Below are 16,408 nucleotides of genomic sequence, written 5' to 3'. Positions count from 1 at the left end.
AGCCAAGCCCCGCCCATCCGGGGCAGTGAAAGTGATTCCCGTTTGAATCCAAATCAGCGGTTTATTCTCTCCCTCGAGTTGTTACAGGATGACGTCACCGACAACAACTGAGTCCTCTGACCCGGTTCGGGTGGCTTGTTCTTAAATTAGAATTTTCGGTTCAGTGGTTGATAAACGATTCTGCTCACGTTTTTACACAAATAAAACCAGGATGTGAAATATTCGGTCACAATTCTGGCGAGTTCCGGTTCCACGAGACCAACGTCAAATCCAACCCGCGTGACTCTTATTCTGAAAGTTTCGATCGTGTTTCGATCCGTTTCCTGTTGATTTTATTGCCCGTGTTTCTTTCCGTGGCGGCTCCTTCAGTCTGAGTTGTCGATCAGCTGACGGTCAAACAGCTGGACCGAGAAATCAGAACCGGAACCACGTTTGTATGAGATCATGGAACCGAGATCGTTGGAAGCCTGTGGGTGGACGAGGCTGCGCTAACACTGTCGCCACCTGGCGGACGCGACACGGACCAGCGGCTTCCTGTACTGACACGTGACCACATTCCTCTTCAGCCGGATTTTTTCTTTTGCTTCTTCGCTGGTGACTGAGTCGCGGTTCTCCACACTCAAGTTCTAAGTGACCATAACAAGATCTTAGCCCCGGTTCCCTCTGTCAGAGCTGGGGTTCTCAGCGAGGGTCTGGGGACGCGCACGGGCCCTTGAGGGTCTCCCAGAGTTCAAGACAAAAAGTGAGGGAGCAGCAGATCAGCGACAGTGGACCAAAGGTTGTTTTTAAAATTGTAAAGTCTTCAGGGATTCGAAGGGTTCCTGGTTCTTTACACGTGATGGTGAAAAATGTCTGAGACGTGGGTGTAGCGGAACCCCGAGGTTCCCCGGGCCTCACCTTGGGGAACCCACACACAGATTGACAAGCATCAAACGTCACAATAACTTTATTGAGCAGCGTTTGTCCACCTGACACAAACCCTGATGAAACCTGCTGTGTTCAAGATTGTGACAGAGATCAAAGGCCATCATCGACCCGCTGGTGGCCACGCGTCCACCACGCATCCACACAAACTGGGACGGGGCCGCCAATGTCCCTCTCTCACACACACACACGCACAGGAGTTCACAAGGATCACAAACGCAACTGAAGGTTATTTACTTCAGTTCATCTGTGACCACGAATCATCGCCTTCAGCCAATCACGAGCTGGCGCTTGACCCGCAGGTTCCACTTGTTGCTCCTCGGTAGGTTTTTGTCTCGTATCAAGCAAACTGACTGGGATTTCTTTAACAACACATCAGCCAGAAATGAGAGTTGCCAGGAAACAACCAGGAACTCAGTGTTTGAGGTCACAAGAAAATATTTATTAATATCAAAATGATGTCATTAAAAGTGGCGCCTACGGAATCAGTGACAGGAAACGACTGCTCCTCCTCCGTGGAGGGCCAGCAGGGGGTCCCTCACGCCGCTCTGAAAACATTTATATACAGAGTGGAGGTGTGTGTGTGTGGAGGTGTGTGTGGGGGGGTTGGAAGTGTGTGTGTAAGGAGGTGTGTGTGTATGTGTGGAGGTGTGTGTGATCACTTCCCCTGCTGCTTGCATCATCAACCGTGTCATTTGTGTGTCTCTGCATTCACATTCAGACAAAATGAACATTCTGTTTCCACCACTGCGAACTCTCAACCAGGTCAAACAGATGTTGTGTCATCGAGGGTCACCAGTGCGCCGTGACCTCCAGTGGGGTGGAGGGGCGTGGCCAAGGCTGATAGGTGGCCATGGTCAGGTCATGGAGTAACCCTTGTTGTCTGCGTCCACTGTTAAGTAACCTGAAGTGCCTGTGAATCCAGAGCCCCACCCCCTTCTTCCCGTTCTGGGAGGTGATGTTGATGATGTCACTTATCTCCAAATATGCCTGCCCCCCCGAACTGCAGCGGTGACAGAACAACCACGACTCAAGGTCGTCTCATTTCCTCTGACTGAGGTTTCAGCAGATCCCGAGCCAGCGTCCCTCACGAACCACAAGATCTTTGGTTCTGCATTCCTTCCGGTTCTCAGACGGCTCTTTGGTTCTGAGGAGTTTAGATTTTTGCAGGTCACATTTTTTTGTATTTATTTTTCTCCCAATTGTCTCGTAAGTGTTGTTGTTTTTTTGTTTCTGCTAAAGTCATGCTTTACTAATGCTGATCACCTTTGTCCATTAAACTTGATTTCTTTCAAAAAAGAGAAGTGGGAGTGGATGACCACCAGAGCGACCACCAGCGTGACCACCAGAGCGACCACCAGAGCGACCACCAGAGTGACCACCAGAGTGACCACCAGAGCGACCACCAGAGTGACCACCAGAGTGACCACCAGAGCGACCACCAGAGCGACCACCAGAGTGACCACCAGAGCGACAACCAGAGCGACCACCAGAGTGACCACCAGAGCGACCACCAGAGCGACCACCAGAGTGACCAGACATGGGAGCACGGCGATGCTGCTCTTCCCGTTCAATAAGGCCTCGTTTTTCTCAGTAAATCGAGTTCCCATGAATGTGACACAGAACGAGGATTATGTCAGAACCGCAAACGTTACGTAGGAAGGAAGGACGGCATTTCCTGCTGCTGCCTTGGAGGTTAAAGGTCACACACCCACGATCATCAATCTGTGTTTCTCTACATCTGTATTATAACCAGCGATTAGCTAACCAGCCGACCACGGCGTCCTCAGCGCTCAGTAATATGGGCCGACGTTATCACAGCTGGCGTAGGCGGGCCAGTCGGGGAAGATGCCGTGCGAACAGGTGGGGCTGCCGAATCGGTCAAAATGAATTCCCAGGTCAAAGGAGTCAGTGTGGCGGTTGCAGGCATCTTGATCACGCCGCCTCATGGAGGACCAGAGGATGCGGTAGTTGTGTCCGTGGTTGCTGTCCCAGTACTCGCTGCCACCAACCACGTAGCAGATCGCAAACTCTACATGCTGGTGAGGCGGCAGCTTGTCCGGCAGCGACACCTGGAAGGAGAAGGTGTCGCTGTACGAGCTGGGATATGAGTCCTTCACATAGACACAGTCCACGTCCATGTGGCTCTTCCAGGTGTCAAAGGTCACTCGCAGCATCACCGACTTCTGGAAGGACAGATTCTTGACTTTGACGGTTCCTGCCAACACGTTCTCCTTCAGCACGCAGCGCTCCAGGCAGACGCAGTTCCTCTCAAGACTCTGGCGGAAGTGCAGATAATCAGAGGCCGGCTGGGCAAAGTCCAGCACCAGTCTGTCACCCTCAGCCAGGAGACGGAAATCCAGGCTCAGTTCCTCCTGGATCAGGTCCAGAGGGACACCAATCGGATCCTTGAACTGGGAGAAGACCTTCACCCTCGTCAGCGGCAGACCCTTGTGATCAGCAAACGTCACCCGCTTGGCTTTCCTGGCGTCTCTTCTGGCAGGTCTGGCATCCTCAAGTTGGGTCTGATCAACGAAGCTCAGAGGAGCTGGGTGGTTCTTAGGACACGTCCTGAAGACAAACTCCTGGTTGGACAGGTAGAGAGGAGGTGCCATATCCATCGGCATGTTGGACTTGCCAGGAAGCTCATTCAGACAACTGCAAGACAAGCAGGACAGACGACTGAACAGAGAACCTTTTCAGAAAATCTGCGCATCGACCCCCTGTGGAGACGTTCTCCAGGTCACCTGAGCGCCAATCACAGGACATCATCCAAATGCCAACCAAGGAGGATTCGTCCTCCCTCGTAAAGTTACCTTAACAGCTAGTGAAGTACATTAACAGCTTGTAAAGTTACCTTAACAGCTAGTGAAGTACATTAACAGCTTGTAAAGTTACCTTAACAGCTAGTGAAGTACATTAACAGCTTGTAAAGTTACCTTAACAGCTAGTGAAGTACATTAACAGCTTGTAAAGTTACCTTAACAGCTAGTGAAGTACATTAACAGCTTGTAAAGTTACCTTAACAGCTAGTGAAGTACATTAACAGCTTGTAAAGTTACCTTAACAGCTAGTGAAGTACATTAACAGCTTGTAAAGTTACCTTAACAGCTAGTGAAGTACATTAACAGCTTGTAAAGTTACCTTAACAGCTAGTGAAGTACATTAACAGCTTGTAAAGTTACCTTAACAGCTAGTGAAGTACATTAACAGCTTGTAAAGTTACCTTAACAGCTAGTGAAGTACATTAACAGCTTGTAAAGTTACCTTAACAGCTAGTAGCGCACCTGAACAGTGAGTAAAATTATGTGATCAAGGAAATTATTTGAATAACTTGTTAAGTACCTTAACAATTAGGAAATAACTTCAACAGGACCGAAACAGCTTGTGAAGTTACCTTAACAGTTAGTAGAATCACTTGAACAACTAGTTAAGTTACCAGCTAGCAAAGTACCTTAACTGCTAGTAAATGACCTCAACAGCTTGTAAAGTACTTTAAGCACTACTAAAGTTACTTATGCAGCTAGTAGAGTAACCTCAACAGGAGATCATTTCACTGCGGAGTACAAACACCTGATCCTTCTCCTTTCGGGTTTCCTGGAACTGGGCTGCCGGATAGTTCATCTTTTTATTCATTGCAAATAATGAATGTACAAGTACACACTTTCCCTAAACCCTAAAGGTACTTCAGAACTGAGTGAAGTTACCTGAGCAGATCAGGTGGACTACAGGCCAGTGGCGCTCATCCTCACGTCGCTTCCTGGCTCCCTCCCTGCCCGGTGGCCCTGCGTGTCGCGGGGTCATAATTCTGCAGCAGCTTCAAACCCACTCGGGATTCACGTGAACATCGACCAGCAGCCAATCAGAGGAGCCTCTGACCGAATGATCGACGCACACAACGTCACCTGGCCGCGGTGTGGCCGGTACGGAAGCCCAGTTGGGTGTAAACACGCGTTGTCTAGTTTCTGTCTCGGTTTGCCTCGCTGTGCTCCACCTGTGCTGGCGGTGAATAATTGAAGTCAGAGCGGCGGCGTCACGGTCTCTGGCCGGGTGTCCCTCCAGACTCAGTCTCAACCCTCAGGTCTTGTTTAGCTCACAAGCCAGCACAGCTCAACATGGCCACTTTAGCTCCAGACCCAGAGGCCACACCCCCTGGTCCACGCTGCTGCCCATGCTAAACGTGCTCTGAGGTCCTGTCTGGTGGTCTCAACTTGGCCTCTATTATGTTTGAATTTCTAAACTATATTTTATGACTGATTTGCATTTCCCAAGCACTTGGAAACAAAGTTGGAAAGTTAGGAACAAATTGTTCTTTTGAAAAGGACCAGAAAACAAAAACCCACCGATCAAAGCAGGAGGCCAGTGATGCTGCCGGCGTTGGGTTCTGGTTGAGTGGTGTGTTCAGACGCCTTCACAAGGAGCTAAACCCACGGATGCTTCTGTCAGCGGCGTGACACCGGACCGTGAGTGTCAGAGGCTCTGTTGACTCTGCAGCTAAAGTGGAACACAGTTATGAAAGCAGAGCTTGGACCTGTTGATCCAGCAAATATTTATTCAGGATGAACCTGAACCGGCAGCGGCACTCCGTCAGGGCAGTGCTGACAACGCCTCCGACAACGGGGCGTACGCCGAGTGGAGAGGACCACTGAACAACAGGTCGATTGTCATGGTTACGGCTCTGCTTGCTGTCCTGAAACAGAGAGCAGGGCTGAATCTCTGTGCTGACCCATCAGCTGTCTGACCTCTGACCTCTGGTCAGACTGAACGCTCTCCTGTGTGAAAGGGCTCCTGCCTGGTATCCTCGCATTTTAAAGACATTGAGGCATTTTGACTGGGACAAATGGGCAGTATCTTGATTGACAGGTCACCTGGGGTAGCAACAGCCAATCACAAGTCCGATGGATGGATGGATGGATGGATGGATAGATAGATAGATAGATAAATATCCAGAATACAAATCAGATTAACGCTGATATCTTCAGCCCTCCAGAACCATATATCGATAATGCGCCTGCGCTACAGCGCGACTCGCCGCAGTGACGTCACGGCCCTCTCCTCCCCAACGCCTTGAGATCGTCACCAGGAAGTGACCACTGCTGCCTGCCAGCGAGACAGGAAGCTGGAGTTTCTCGAAGGAGAAGAATTGATCCGCTGCCTAAGGAAACTAGGCTGAAAGCTGTAGACCCGAAAGCCACTCGGCGGTGAGAGTTTGAGGTCACGCTATCGTCACTGCTTCCATGCTAGCTAATGCTGGCTAGCTCGCTAGCTAGCCAGCATTAGCTAGCTGCTGCTGCTGCCTAGCTAACCGACGTCCCGGGCGGGTGAGCTCCATTGGCAGCTCCCGTGTCCTCCCTCGCACGGCCGGAACACGACATGGATGGCGCGACGTCCTTGTGAGGCTGTTGTCTGCGAAGCGATGCTAAGCTAAGCTACTTGTTTCGCAGCTGCCATGGTCACGATTGAGAGCAGACACATAGCTCTGTCTAAATTATTGACCTGCAGATCCAGTTTTTACTGCGTCCCATCCGATCTGGTTTCCCCTTGAGGGGTCCGTCTGGATCTGTTTTGAAAGACGGCAGGCTGGCGTTGTCCTCGGAAGACGGCAGCACCCTGGAGTCGTCAGTTACACCTGAAGTCCTTTGTAGTTACCAATCAGGGAAGAACCGGAAGTACATTAACTGTTAGGCCTGTGTTGTGTTCACAGCCCCTTACCCTCGGGTCAGGATGCTCTGGACTCGTTCTGATACTAAAGTAACAAGCATGCCGACGGATGATGAAGTTGTTATTGAAAAATATTGTGACATGCTACAAAAATTAAGAAGAAATGGACCCTGAAACTCAGGGAGTACATTGTTGACATACCAAGAACTACGATCAGTAATTATAGAAGTGGTATGGTTAAAGGTTAGGGTCTCATTAACTTGCTGGGGTTCAACTGCAGACGCAGCGGCGGGATGGTCAGACCAGCTTGTCCTGAGTGACACACTGGTTCACCTGCTTGCCAGGTCCAGATGTGCGTCTGTCGACAGCGTGTTTGAGTTCTTCGTCCTTTTTGTCTGGATTTTGTTTCCATGGAGTTGCGGGACCTGTAGATGGACCTGGCCAGGGACTCCCTCATGAACACGTGACAGGAAGTGTCTGGTATGGTGTCTGCTCCAGGTTCCTGTTGGGCAGCTGAGCAGAAGGCAGCAGGATGAGCGGCGCTGCACTGGGCTTGGAGATTGTGGTGGTGTTCTTCCTGGCGCTCTTCCTTCTGCACCGATATGGAGACTTCCGCAAGCAGCAGCGCATGGTGCTGTTTGGCACGCTGCTGGCGTGGTACCTGTGCTTCCTCATCGTATTCATCTTACCTCTGGACGTCAGCACGGTGAGTCCTGGGCTGTAGCGGTTGACGTCTGTCACTCGCGGCCGCCAGTCACCGCCCGTCTGTCTCTGTCTCACCAGACCATCTACAAGCAGTGTATAATCGACCACAGCCCATCACCTGCCAATCACACAGCAGGAAATGCCTCCGCATCACCCACTCAGAGGTTGGTCAGCATGCCCTTTCTAAAAAGAAGAATTTTACAACCATAACTCCTCAAATAGTGGGCGGGGCCTTGGCTGACATACAGAGTGACCCAGACTGCCTTTACATTGAGTTGACCACGCCCCTGCCCGTTGTATGAGGAAGCCTGGTGTTGGCAGTGACCATGGAGAGCCAGCATATAAAACTTATAAGCTAAATCTTACATCACATAAACAAACTTAAACTTGGCAATGTTCATGTTACGCTCAGTTCCTTTGTGTTCACACATCATGCTGAGATACAGGACAGATGACGGCGGCGAGACCGGATTAAGAACTAGTGACTGGAGGCCCACTCAAACTGTCCAGTGGCACAGTGACACTGGTCAGTGGCTCCTCCCACATTGTCCCTTTTTATCTCCATGTCAGTGCCCTGAAGCTGTGCTACAAGCCCTGGAGCTACATTCCTGATGGCATCATGCCTGTCTTCTGGAGGGTTGTGTACTGGACGTCCCAGTGTCTCACATGGTCAGTAAGAGGCCACTGTGCCAAACCGCAGCATCCTGTCCGTGGGCGTGTTAGCGTGTGTCTGTCGCCATGTGTGGTGTGTTAGCGGTGCTCTCTGTGCCCTCCAGGCTGCTGCTGCCCTTCATGCAGTCGTACGCTCGCTCCGGAGGGTTCTCCATCACTGGCAAGATCAAAACAGCACTGATTGAGAACGCCATCTACTATGGAACCTACCTGCTGATCTTTGGCTCTCTGCTCATCTATGTGGCAGTTCACCCTGGGTGGAATCTGACCTGGTGAGGGGACTCAAGGAAGCAAGATAGGGACATGTTTGAGAGGAAGCTGCCACATGGTTGCACACAACCAGCTAGTTAACTTAGTCAGTGACTTGTGTGTGTCTGAGTAACCAGACTGATCCCGAGGGGCGGAGCAGCTCTGCAGCACCCATGTCTGAAGCGTATTGCTGCTCCATCATTTGTCTCATGGACAACAATGTGAGGACTTACCATTCGTCTTTCCAGCAATGCTTTGACGTATTTTGAAGTAGCTTTAAAAAAAGTAGTGCTGCCTTTTTTCTAGAAAGAGTAAATGCAGAAAACAGAAGATTAAAAAAAGGCGCGTTCTTGGAATCTGCTCAGGTGAAAAGGATGGTTGATGCTTGACCAGATATTCCTCAATGTTATCGTGGTCTTAGGAGTGTCACCATGATGGTAAGCTAGCAACTCCTCAAGCGCCTGTTCTCTGAAGGGAGTTCTGATCAGATCGACTGAATTTATCTGAAGAGTAAATATTTAACTTTTTTCAGCTTGTTTTTATATATTTGTGTGTATTCGTGTTTTTAGCTGAGCCAAATTTCACTGCCACATTTGTAAATTTCCAAGAGCGGGTGAAGGTTGCCCTCCATGGAGGCAGCGTGCATCGAGCGTGACGGGTGGGATTCAACCCTCATCACTGACTGTGGCCACACTTGGTGCCCTGGAGCCTCCAGTGGTCGTCTGCAGACGTGGAATAACTAAAGCAGACCTCCCTATGCACGCAGGTCCGAGCTGCAGACCGTCGGCATCACCGCCGCCAACACCTGGGGCCTCTTCCTTCTGGTGCTGCTACTCGGTTACGGGCTGGTGGAGATCCCTCGCTCCTACTGGAATGCATCGCAGCACGGACACTTGCTCATCAAAACCTACTTCAAGGCGTCTAAGCTCATGACGGAGAAGGCAGACGCAGAGGAGAACCTGGAGGACGTTATGGAGGTGGGCAAATGGCTGCAGACGGTGCTGGGACGTAGAACTGGGAATAGTTTGATGTCAGCTTTGTCTAAATGCTGGTTTGAAGGAAATGTAAGATCAGCCTTCAGCAGGACATCGGACGCCAATTTGGTTGAGTCAAAATCATCTTGATGTTAAAATGCAATGTTGGACTTGACAAGTTCAACAGTGTTCGGCTGACACATCATTTCCTATCTGACCTTTAAACCCATAACATAAATAAATGTATAGTTTTCTTGTTATTTTGTAAAAATGTTGTTTACATTTTCTGCTGAAATGTTTTCCACAACTTCTTGCTTATTTGCTCATGGCCTTTTCCTTTTTTACTGAAGAAATTAAGTGGATTTGCTGTAAAACGAAAAAAAGTGATTCACTAATTCCCAAATTATTAACATCAAACCTAAAGTGATACCTCACTCAAGAGTGTACTTTAGCCCTCAAGTACTCACTACCAGGAGTACTCAGCTCATGAAGAAGTTTCTCCCTCCTCCATCACTTCTTAGTGACTCCAGGCTGCAGGAAGAACCAGCCACGTATATTTAGCTTGAAGCTAATGGAGACTGATGCTAACAGCAGCTAAACTGTCCAGAAACGTCTGGTCACCACCTCTCCAGGTGGTCTGGTAGAATCCAGGTCTCCTTGATCCAGATGGAGGATCAGGGATCCACCAACAATCGGACTGGAGACCAGAACTGACTAGAACTCTTGTGGTTCTGGGCTTTTGTCAACTGAGGCATTTGTTTGTTTCTGCTGCACTCAAGAACCCTATTAGTGAGTACTTCAAATGAACAATATTTCTGGGTGAAGTATTACTCTTAGAGGATTTGAATAAAATACTTTAAAACCTTGACAGTTAAATACCTTTAGAGTGAAGCAGTATCACATCAGAGGGTCCAGTGCAGGAAGGGGGAGGAGCTTATTTCTGTGGCATTATTGTGTTGCAGGAGGTGAGGAAGGTCAGCGAATCCATTAAGTACAACCATCCGCTGAGGAAAGCCATTGACACCATCCTCAGGAAGGTAAGTGAAGCCACCAAGCTCACGCGTCATGTGACACATCAGGTGGACTGACGTGATGCCCCCCTCAGTGCCCGCTGGACTACCAGGAGAAGATGGGCCGGAACATGGATGACTATGAGGACTTTGATGACAAACAGAACACGTATCCCAGCGAGAAGAGTCTGGTCAAGCTCCATAAGCAGGTGAGACCAGAATGACTCGAGAGCCTGCCTCTGAACCTGAACCATGAAGCGCGTGTGACTGCGTGTCTGTCCAGGTGATCTATGCGGTACAGAGACACAACCGGACTCGTGTACAGTGGCAGATCCTCCTGCAGCAGGCCATCCACCTGGAGGATGTGGCCAGGAATGAGACCAGTTCCTCCCACCAGTTTGTCCACAGCTTCCCATCTTCAGATCCTTCTGGCTGGTTCAGTAGATATGTGTACACGCCCACAGCAGGTGGGTTTGAGGGCGGGGCCTTATTTTAAACCCTGATTCAGGGTTCCATGGCTAGCTAGTTCATTTGTAAAAGATCAAAAGGTTCTCGAGACATCAGATGTGTCATCGCTTGTGGGCCCTGTGAGTGGTTTACTGTAAAAACGTGGCGGCAGGCCCGTTACAGCTAAAGGTTACAGAGGTGTGCTGCCTCAGAAACATAGAAGGCCATGCTTGACAGTCGAGAGCTGCCGAATTCTTTTGCTCCACCTGAGTGACGGGTGCTTGGTGGAGGGAGGCGCGGCCTCAGAGAGACCCGGAGCGAAGTTTAAACTGGCAATGCTTAGCGTTCTTCATTAGCATGTTCCTGAACTCTTTTAAATGATCACATTCAACTCCTCACTACGAAGATGGAACATATAGAAAAGATCTGTGCTAAAACCCGAGTAAAACATACAAATAGACGCTGTAATAATCAGCTGATAAGAGTGAGAAGCCGTGACGACAGGCGTGACTGGACGAAGGTGCGAAGCTGTCGACACGTTGTGAAGGCTCCACGTGTCGTTGTCTCCAGAGTGGTACTGGGAGTGTCTCCTGAAGCGCTGGTTCTACAGGCTGCTGTCCGTGGTCCTGACCCTGTTCAGCGTGGCGGTGGTCTGGTCAGAGTGCACCTTCTTCAGCACCCAGCCCGTCCTCTCGCTATTCGCCGTGTTCATCCAGCTGGCGGAGCAAGACTACAACTACCTCTACATCGAGGTGAGACACATGCCTGCCATGTCTCATCATTCTGTCCCCCATCTTGTTTCTGGCTGTCTCTGGTGTTACCAAAGCAAGCGCCAGTGTGTTGAAAGTGATGTGAATGTGCCAGAGGAGAATTCATGTGATCACAGACCTAAACGCCGCGATGATGCCGGAACATAAGATCCTGTCTTCTTCAGCTGATTTGCCTGGTTGTGATGTGGCTTCTCTCCACCAGATGGCGTGCTTCATCACAATCTTTTTCCTGTGCACATGCGTGTACTCCACGGTGTTCCGTATCCGGGTGTTCAACTACTACTACCTGGCGTCTCACCATCAGACCGACGCCTACAGCCTCCAGTTCAGTGGCATGTAAGTGTTGCCACACTGAAGATACACACATACACCACATGGTGTCAAGTTCTCAGTTGGGGTGTGTGAGGGTTGCGTGTGTGGGTGCGTGCGCGTGTGTGTGTGTGGGCACGTGTGTGTATGTGTGTGTGTGTACATGCGTGTGTGTGCGCATGTGTGTATTTGTGCGTGTGTGTGTGTGTGTGTGTGTCTGCGGGTGTGTGTGTATGCGTGTGTGTGTGCATGTGTGTATTTGTGCGGGTGTGTGTGTCTGCGTGTGTGTGTGTGTGTGTGTGCGTCTGTGCACATGCGCACGCAAACCAAACTATTCAGGTGGCCAGGTGGAGCTTCCTTCATGTGCGCTGGCTCAGCTACACACCGACCCAATGATCACATGATTCTGGGGTCAGATTGGGGTTTGAGGGATTTTGGACCGATGAAGGAAGGAGCTTTAAGTTTGAAAGGAGAACGTGGACACTCGCTACGATCGAGGGTCCTGACGTGAACCTGACGACTCTCGTTCGGGAGCATTAGCTTTGCTCATCTTGTCTTTGTGAAGCAGCTCAAGTGAAAACCTGCTCAAACAGCTGCTGCTTGGATTTGGATTTGGATGCTTGTCTATTTGTGGTATTACGGTATTTCGTATTGGTGGTCAGGGCCACCAAAAAGACAGACAAAGAAGAAAATATGACAGGAAGCAGAAACACCGAGGAAATTCTTCACATTCACAAAAGAGTTCCTGAAACTTGTTTGCTGTTCTTGTCTTCCGATGGCACATTGATGAGGACGCTGGCGTGGGTGTGCTTGAATCTGCAGGCTGTTCTGTCGTCTGACTCCTCCTCTTTGTCTGAACTTCCTGGGTTTGATCCACATGGACTCCGCCATCTCCCACCAGGACAAGGAGCAGACGGCGTACACCTCCGTAAGTGACGCCTGACACAGCACCTCCGTCTTCAGCACCTCACCGTGTGAGCTCACCTCCTGCTGTTTTTCAGATCATGGGGTCGATGCATATCTTGTCGGTCATCGCTAACGGCTTCTACATCTACTACCCTATGCTCATCATTATCCTGTGTATCGCCACGTACTTCAGGTGAGACTCCTCCCCCAAATGGCTGATATCAGATTGATGTCTTTGTTGTGATCTGAGATGTCATCAAACACGTCCTCAGCTTGGGGACGCGCTGCCTCAACCTTCTGGGCTTCCAGCAGTTCATGGGGGACAATGAAATGACCTCTGACCTGATCGACGAGGGCAAGGAGCTGATTCGACGAGGTCGGCCCGCTCACCTGCTCGATATTCCCCACAGAACATTCAGTCAAATGACACACCTGCATTCACCCCATGTCTTTTAACAGAGAAAAGAAAGCGGCAGAGGTTGGAAGATGGCGAGAACAGACGGCGAGTGAGTGTCAGCAGCTCGTTTCCCTTTAGGCTCTGTGATACACCACATCTGTACATGGAGCAACATCTGCCTCTCTTGTGTTACCAAAGTCTTTTCTGGCAACTTCCATCTGATTTCATCATCATGACCGAGGACGCCAGCGTATGAACTCGCTGTGGCCCTCCTCTGGTCGTTCTCTGAACTTTCTCAGTTTGGATGACAACCATTGCGAGTAAATAAAGGATTTGTGACGGTAGCTTTTGGTGGTCCTGCTGATAACTGAGGATCGCGAGTTCATTACTTGACTTTTAAATCTCCAGTCTGAATGATTGACAGTTCTGTTTTTCTTTTCATTCTTTCCTTTGTTTAAGCTGAAGTTCTGTCCTGCTGTGTTGAGCCCTGCTGACAGCAAATATCCTGTGTGTGGGTGTGTGTGTGTGTGTGTGGGTGTGCGGGTGCTTGCAGGAGTGGAGAGAGCGCTACGGCAACCAGAGGGAGGAGCTCAGTACCAGGAACCGGAGCAGCCATGAGATGAAGGAGACCAACTACTCGGACGCGGTGAACACCAGCAACAATCGACGTACGTGGCAACAACTCTCTCAGTGATGACATCATAGTTTCATAAAGAAACGTCAGGCGAGACGAGACAAAATTCCAATTAAGAGCAGGTCTCATTGATCAGGAATTCTGAAATGATAATTGGCAGCTCCCCCGTTACTGAGAGCAGTGGAGTTTTTATTTTGCGCTTCACGTTTGTCTCGTGTTTTGAATCAGAGGCAAAATACTGTCGGAGCGGCGGTGCGGAGCGCGACTGTATCGAGCTGCTGCAGGACGCCGAACCTTTGGACTTCAATGCCGAGTCACTGAGAGACGACCCGCTGGACCCTGAACCTGGCAGGTGTGTCACCTCCCCCTCACTTCTCCCAGCTGAACTCTGATGTTCAAACGCTAATTGTGTCGTTTGTCACGTGTCGACGCCCTTCAGGCACGCAGGAGGACGCTACCTGTCCATGTCGTCTTCACGCAGCCGGATATTTGATGATGTCTAACGGGGAAAAGATTCCCAAAGCAGAGCCATGAACTGGAAGCCACGCCTACATCTCCCTCACCACATTGAGATGCATAGAGAATGTACAGCACTCATGACCTCTGACCCCCATGTAGATGATCCCTGACCCCACCTGCCAGGATGCATGTCGACGTACTCAAAGCTGTACAGCAAAAGAACTGAACCAGCTGGATGAGTGAGGTCACCAGTCTAGAACAAACGATGCTTCGTTCAGAGATGCGAGCCGCCTAGCGAGAGCAGGACGTTAGAATCGCACGCCCCGGCCAGAGCCACTGCTGTCGTCCAGAGATGAGACGTACCAACATTTTGATGTCCCCATGACCAAACACCAAGCTCCTTCCAGCAGGAGGAAACGTGGCCGACGAGGAGCTGTAAGGGTTAAATGAGCAGAGCCTGAAGGTGCGGCGGGCAGCCGGCCAGCGCTACCTTCATATATTAGCTTAGCACGCAAAACAACATGACATCATAGCAACGCGTAGTCCCACCATTCTGCTAGGCTGTGTTTGATAGTCCCGTCTATCACCTTGAAAACCAGATTTAGGGCGTGTAGTCTGTCTGTCACCTGACAGGAGCCTGGAGGTCAAAGGTCAGTTCTCAAGCACCATTCAAGAATTCCTCACTACAGATTATCACATCTAACTGAACTCTCTAAATGGATAAAAGGACATTTATAGGTCAAAGGTCAACTTCACAGTTGTTTTTCTGCACTTTTCCTCAGAACAGTTACATTTGAGCTCCAGCTGAGGACGATGGCAGTGGGGGAGTGGGGTGGTGTCCGTAACTATGGTAACCTGTCCACAGCAGTGGACACAGCTGGAGCGTCCCATATTTAAAGGCTCCAGGGGAACGCTGTAACAGGTCAGCTTATGTGGCGTCTGAAGAAAAAAGCTGGGGGGGGGGGGCTAAAGGACGTGGAGCCTAATTGACTGCAACATGCAGGATGCTAGTTAGCATGTGAGCGTGATAGTCTTGCGATGTCGCATCTCAGTTTTTTGCTGGTAAACTGATCAGGAATGTGGAAGCTCCTCCCCCTCAGGGACACACTGGTAATGTCTAATTGACCTGACATGACGGCGGCGGCGTCTGAGCTGCTAATGTTTACAACATCATGTCTTATTCGTGAGATTCTGTGGAGGTTGTATTTATTTAGTATTTATATTTATTTAAGTAAAATCCCTGCCTGGACTGGACGTCATGAAAGGATGAAGATTCTGTCACCTTGGAGTTTGTCTCCCGCCAGCAGTCAGAGAGGAAAAGGAACCTGGAACCTGAACTCCTTCAATCTGCTGTAGCATTGAAGCTAGCAGGAACCACTGGAAGACTCTCAAAGACCGCTCAGGGTCCCTGGACCTTACCTTGAGACCCTCTGACCAATGGTTTGTTCTGCGGTCACTAAATACAACATTTTTGTGACAAATGAGCGTAAAGTGGAAACACTGGTTCCTGTGGATGAGCTGCAGGTGGAACGTGTCAAGCACTCGTGTAGGATAGCGTTGAATCATGTGACTACTTCTGTGGGGGGGGCCTGTCTGAATATTTATGGTCTGATTGCATACATCTGGTGATTGACAGTAGGTTGTTATTGATCGTTAGCTGTCAGTCTTGTTATCTGTCAATAAAAGTGATCCAAGTGTTTCCGTGTTGTGACAGCTGGTCGATGACATATACCCGTCCACCGGGTCAGAACCCTCAACGCACACCAGTTGCATGGGAGACGGTAGAACCGACGTTCTCTCTAACAACGAGCGGTTGTTGGAGGAGAACACTCAAGTTTACTGGAGCCTTTGAAAGCCTCGCTGAGCGTCCGGGCCGAACCCGGCGACCAGTCAGAGCGTTTGATCAGGAGTCAGCCAGCAAGTCTGAGTCGTCTCTGATTCGCTGTTCTCATCAGCCCCCCCCCCCCCACACACACACCACCGCCCAAAACATAAGAGTCAAGTTTTTATAGTGCTACTGACACTGATGCGCTGATGTTGATGCTAGTACTAGTACTAGCGCTAGTACTAGCACTAGTACTAGTCGTGCAGGGATGAGCTTGGGTACTAGTACTAGCGCTAGTAATAGTACTAGCACTAGTACTAGTCGTGCAGGGATGAGCTTGGGTACTAGCACTAGTACTAGTCGTGCAGGGATGAGCTTGGGTACTAGTACTAGCACTAGTACTAGTTGTGCAGGGATGAGCTTGAGTACTAGCACTAGTACTAGTACTAGTCGTGCAGGGATGAGC

At 50.0% G+C, this 16,408-nt stretch overlaps 2 protein-coding genes across 6 annotated transcripts; one reads left to right on the top strand and one right to left on the bottom strand.

Moving 5' to 3' along the window:
• Positions 1-953: 953 nt before the first annotated feature.
• Positions 954-6,576, bottom strand: ppp1r3b (protein phosphatase 1, regulatory subunit 3B). Of its 5 annotated transcripts, none has more exons than XM_086187913.1 (4): positions 6,421-6,554; positions 5,268-5,418; positions 4,632-4,918; positions 954-3,582 (listed from the first exon to the last, which is right to left on the bottom strand). In XM_086187913.1, exon 4 carries the CDS (start codon positions 3,549-3,551, stop codon positions 2,718-2,720), a length of 834 nt encoding a protein of 277 aa, XP_086044039.1. In that variant the 5' UTR covers positions 3,552-3,582; positions 4,632-4,918; positions 5,268-5,418; positions 6,421-6,554; the 3' UTR covers positions 954-2,717. The 5 variants fall into 5 exon arrangements, with proteins under 5 accessions (XP_086044039.1, XP_086044042.1, XP_086044040.1 ...); XM_086187916.1 differs by having other exon boundaries at positions 5,268-5,614; positions 6,421-6,539; XM_086187914.1 differs by lacking the exon at positions 4,632-4,918.
• lmbrd2b (LMBR1 domain containing 2b) lies at positions 4,847-15,814 on the top strand. The gene is made up of 18 exons (XM_086187909.1): positions 4,847-6,125; positions 7,084-7,291; positions 7,369-7,454; positions 7,861-7,959; positions 8,067-8,234; positions 8,978-9,188; positions 10,148-10,222; positions 10,291-10,404; positions 10,479-10,662; positions 11,213-11,394; positions 11,615-11,748; positions 12,544-12,649; positions 12,723-12,820; positions 12,900-13,003; positions 13,087-13,133; positions 13,578-13,692; positions 13,887-14,010; positions 14,098-15,814. Exons 2-18 carry the CDS (start codon positions 7,118-7,120, stop codon positions 14,159-14,161), a joined length of 2,085 nt encoding a protein of 694 aa, XP_086044035.1. The 5' UTR covers positions 4,847-6,125; positions 7,084-7,117; the 3' UTR covers positions 14,162-15,814.
• The last annotated feature ends 594 nt before the right edge of the window (positions 15,815-16,408 follow it).

This window comes from Aulostomus chinensis, chromosome 19, assembly GCF_037954235.1.
Source record: "Aulostomus chinensis isolate RoL2024-O1b breed Wild chromosome 19, RoL_Achi_v1.0, whole genome shotgun sequence".
NCBI classification, from domain to species: Eukaryota; Metazoa; Chordata; class Actinopteri; order Syngnathiformes; family Aulostomidae; genus Aulostomus; species Aulostomus chinensis.
Note: the sequence above shows the minus strand (reverse complement) of the source record. Positions and strands in the feature narration are given on the sequence as shown.

Excerpts from the sequence above, each read along its gene's own strand:
- ppp1r3b (XM_086187912.1), bottom strand. The coding sequence starts at position 6,449 with ATGGGACGCAGTAAAAACTGGATCTGCAG. Across the intron at positions 3,583-6,420 it reads AGTAAAAACTGGATCTGCAG|TTGTCTGAATGAGCTTCCTG; the intron begins GTCAATAATTTA and ends CTTGTCTTGCAG.
- lmbrd2b (XM_086187909.1), top strand. The coding sequence starts at position 7,118 with ATGAGCGGCGCTGCACTGGGCTTGGAGATTGTGGTGGTGTTCTTCCTG. Across the intron at positions 7,960-8,066 it reads ACGTCCCAGTGTCTCACATG|GCTGCTGCTGCCCTTCATGC; the intron begins GTCAGTAAGAGG and ends TGTGCCCTCCAG. Across the intron at positions 10,223-10,290 it reads TTGACACCATCCTCAGGAAG|TGCCCGCTGGACTACCAGGA; the intron begins GTAAGTGAAGCC and ends TGCCCCCCTCAG.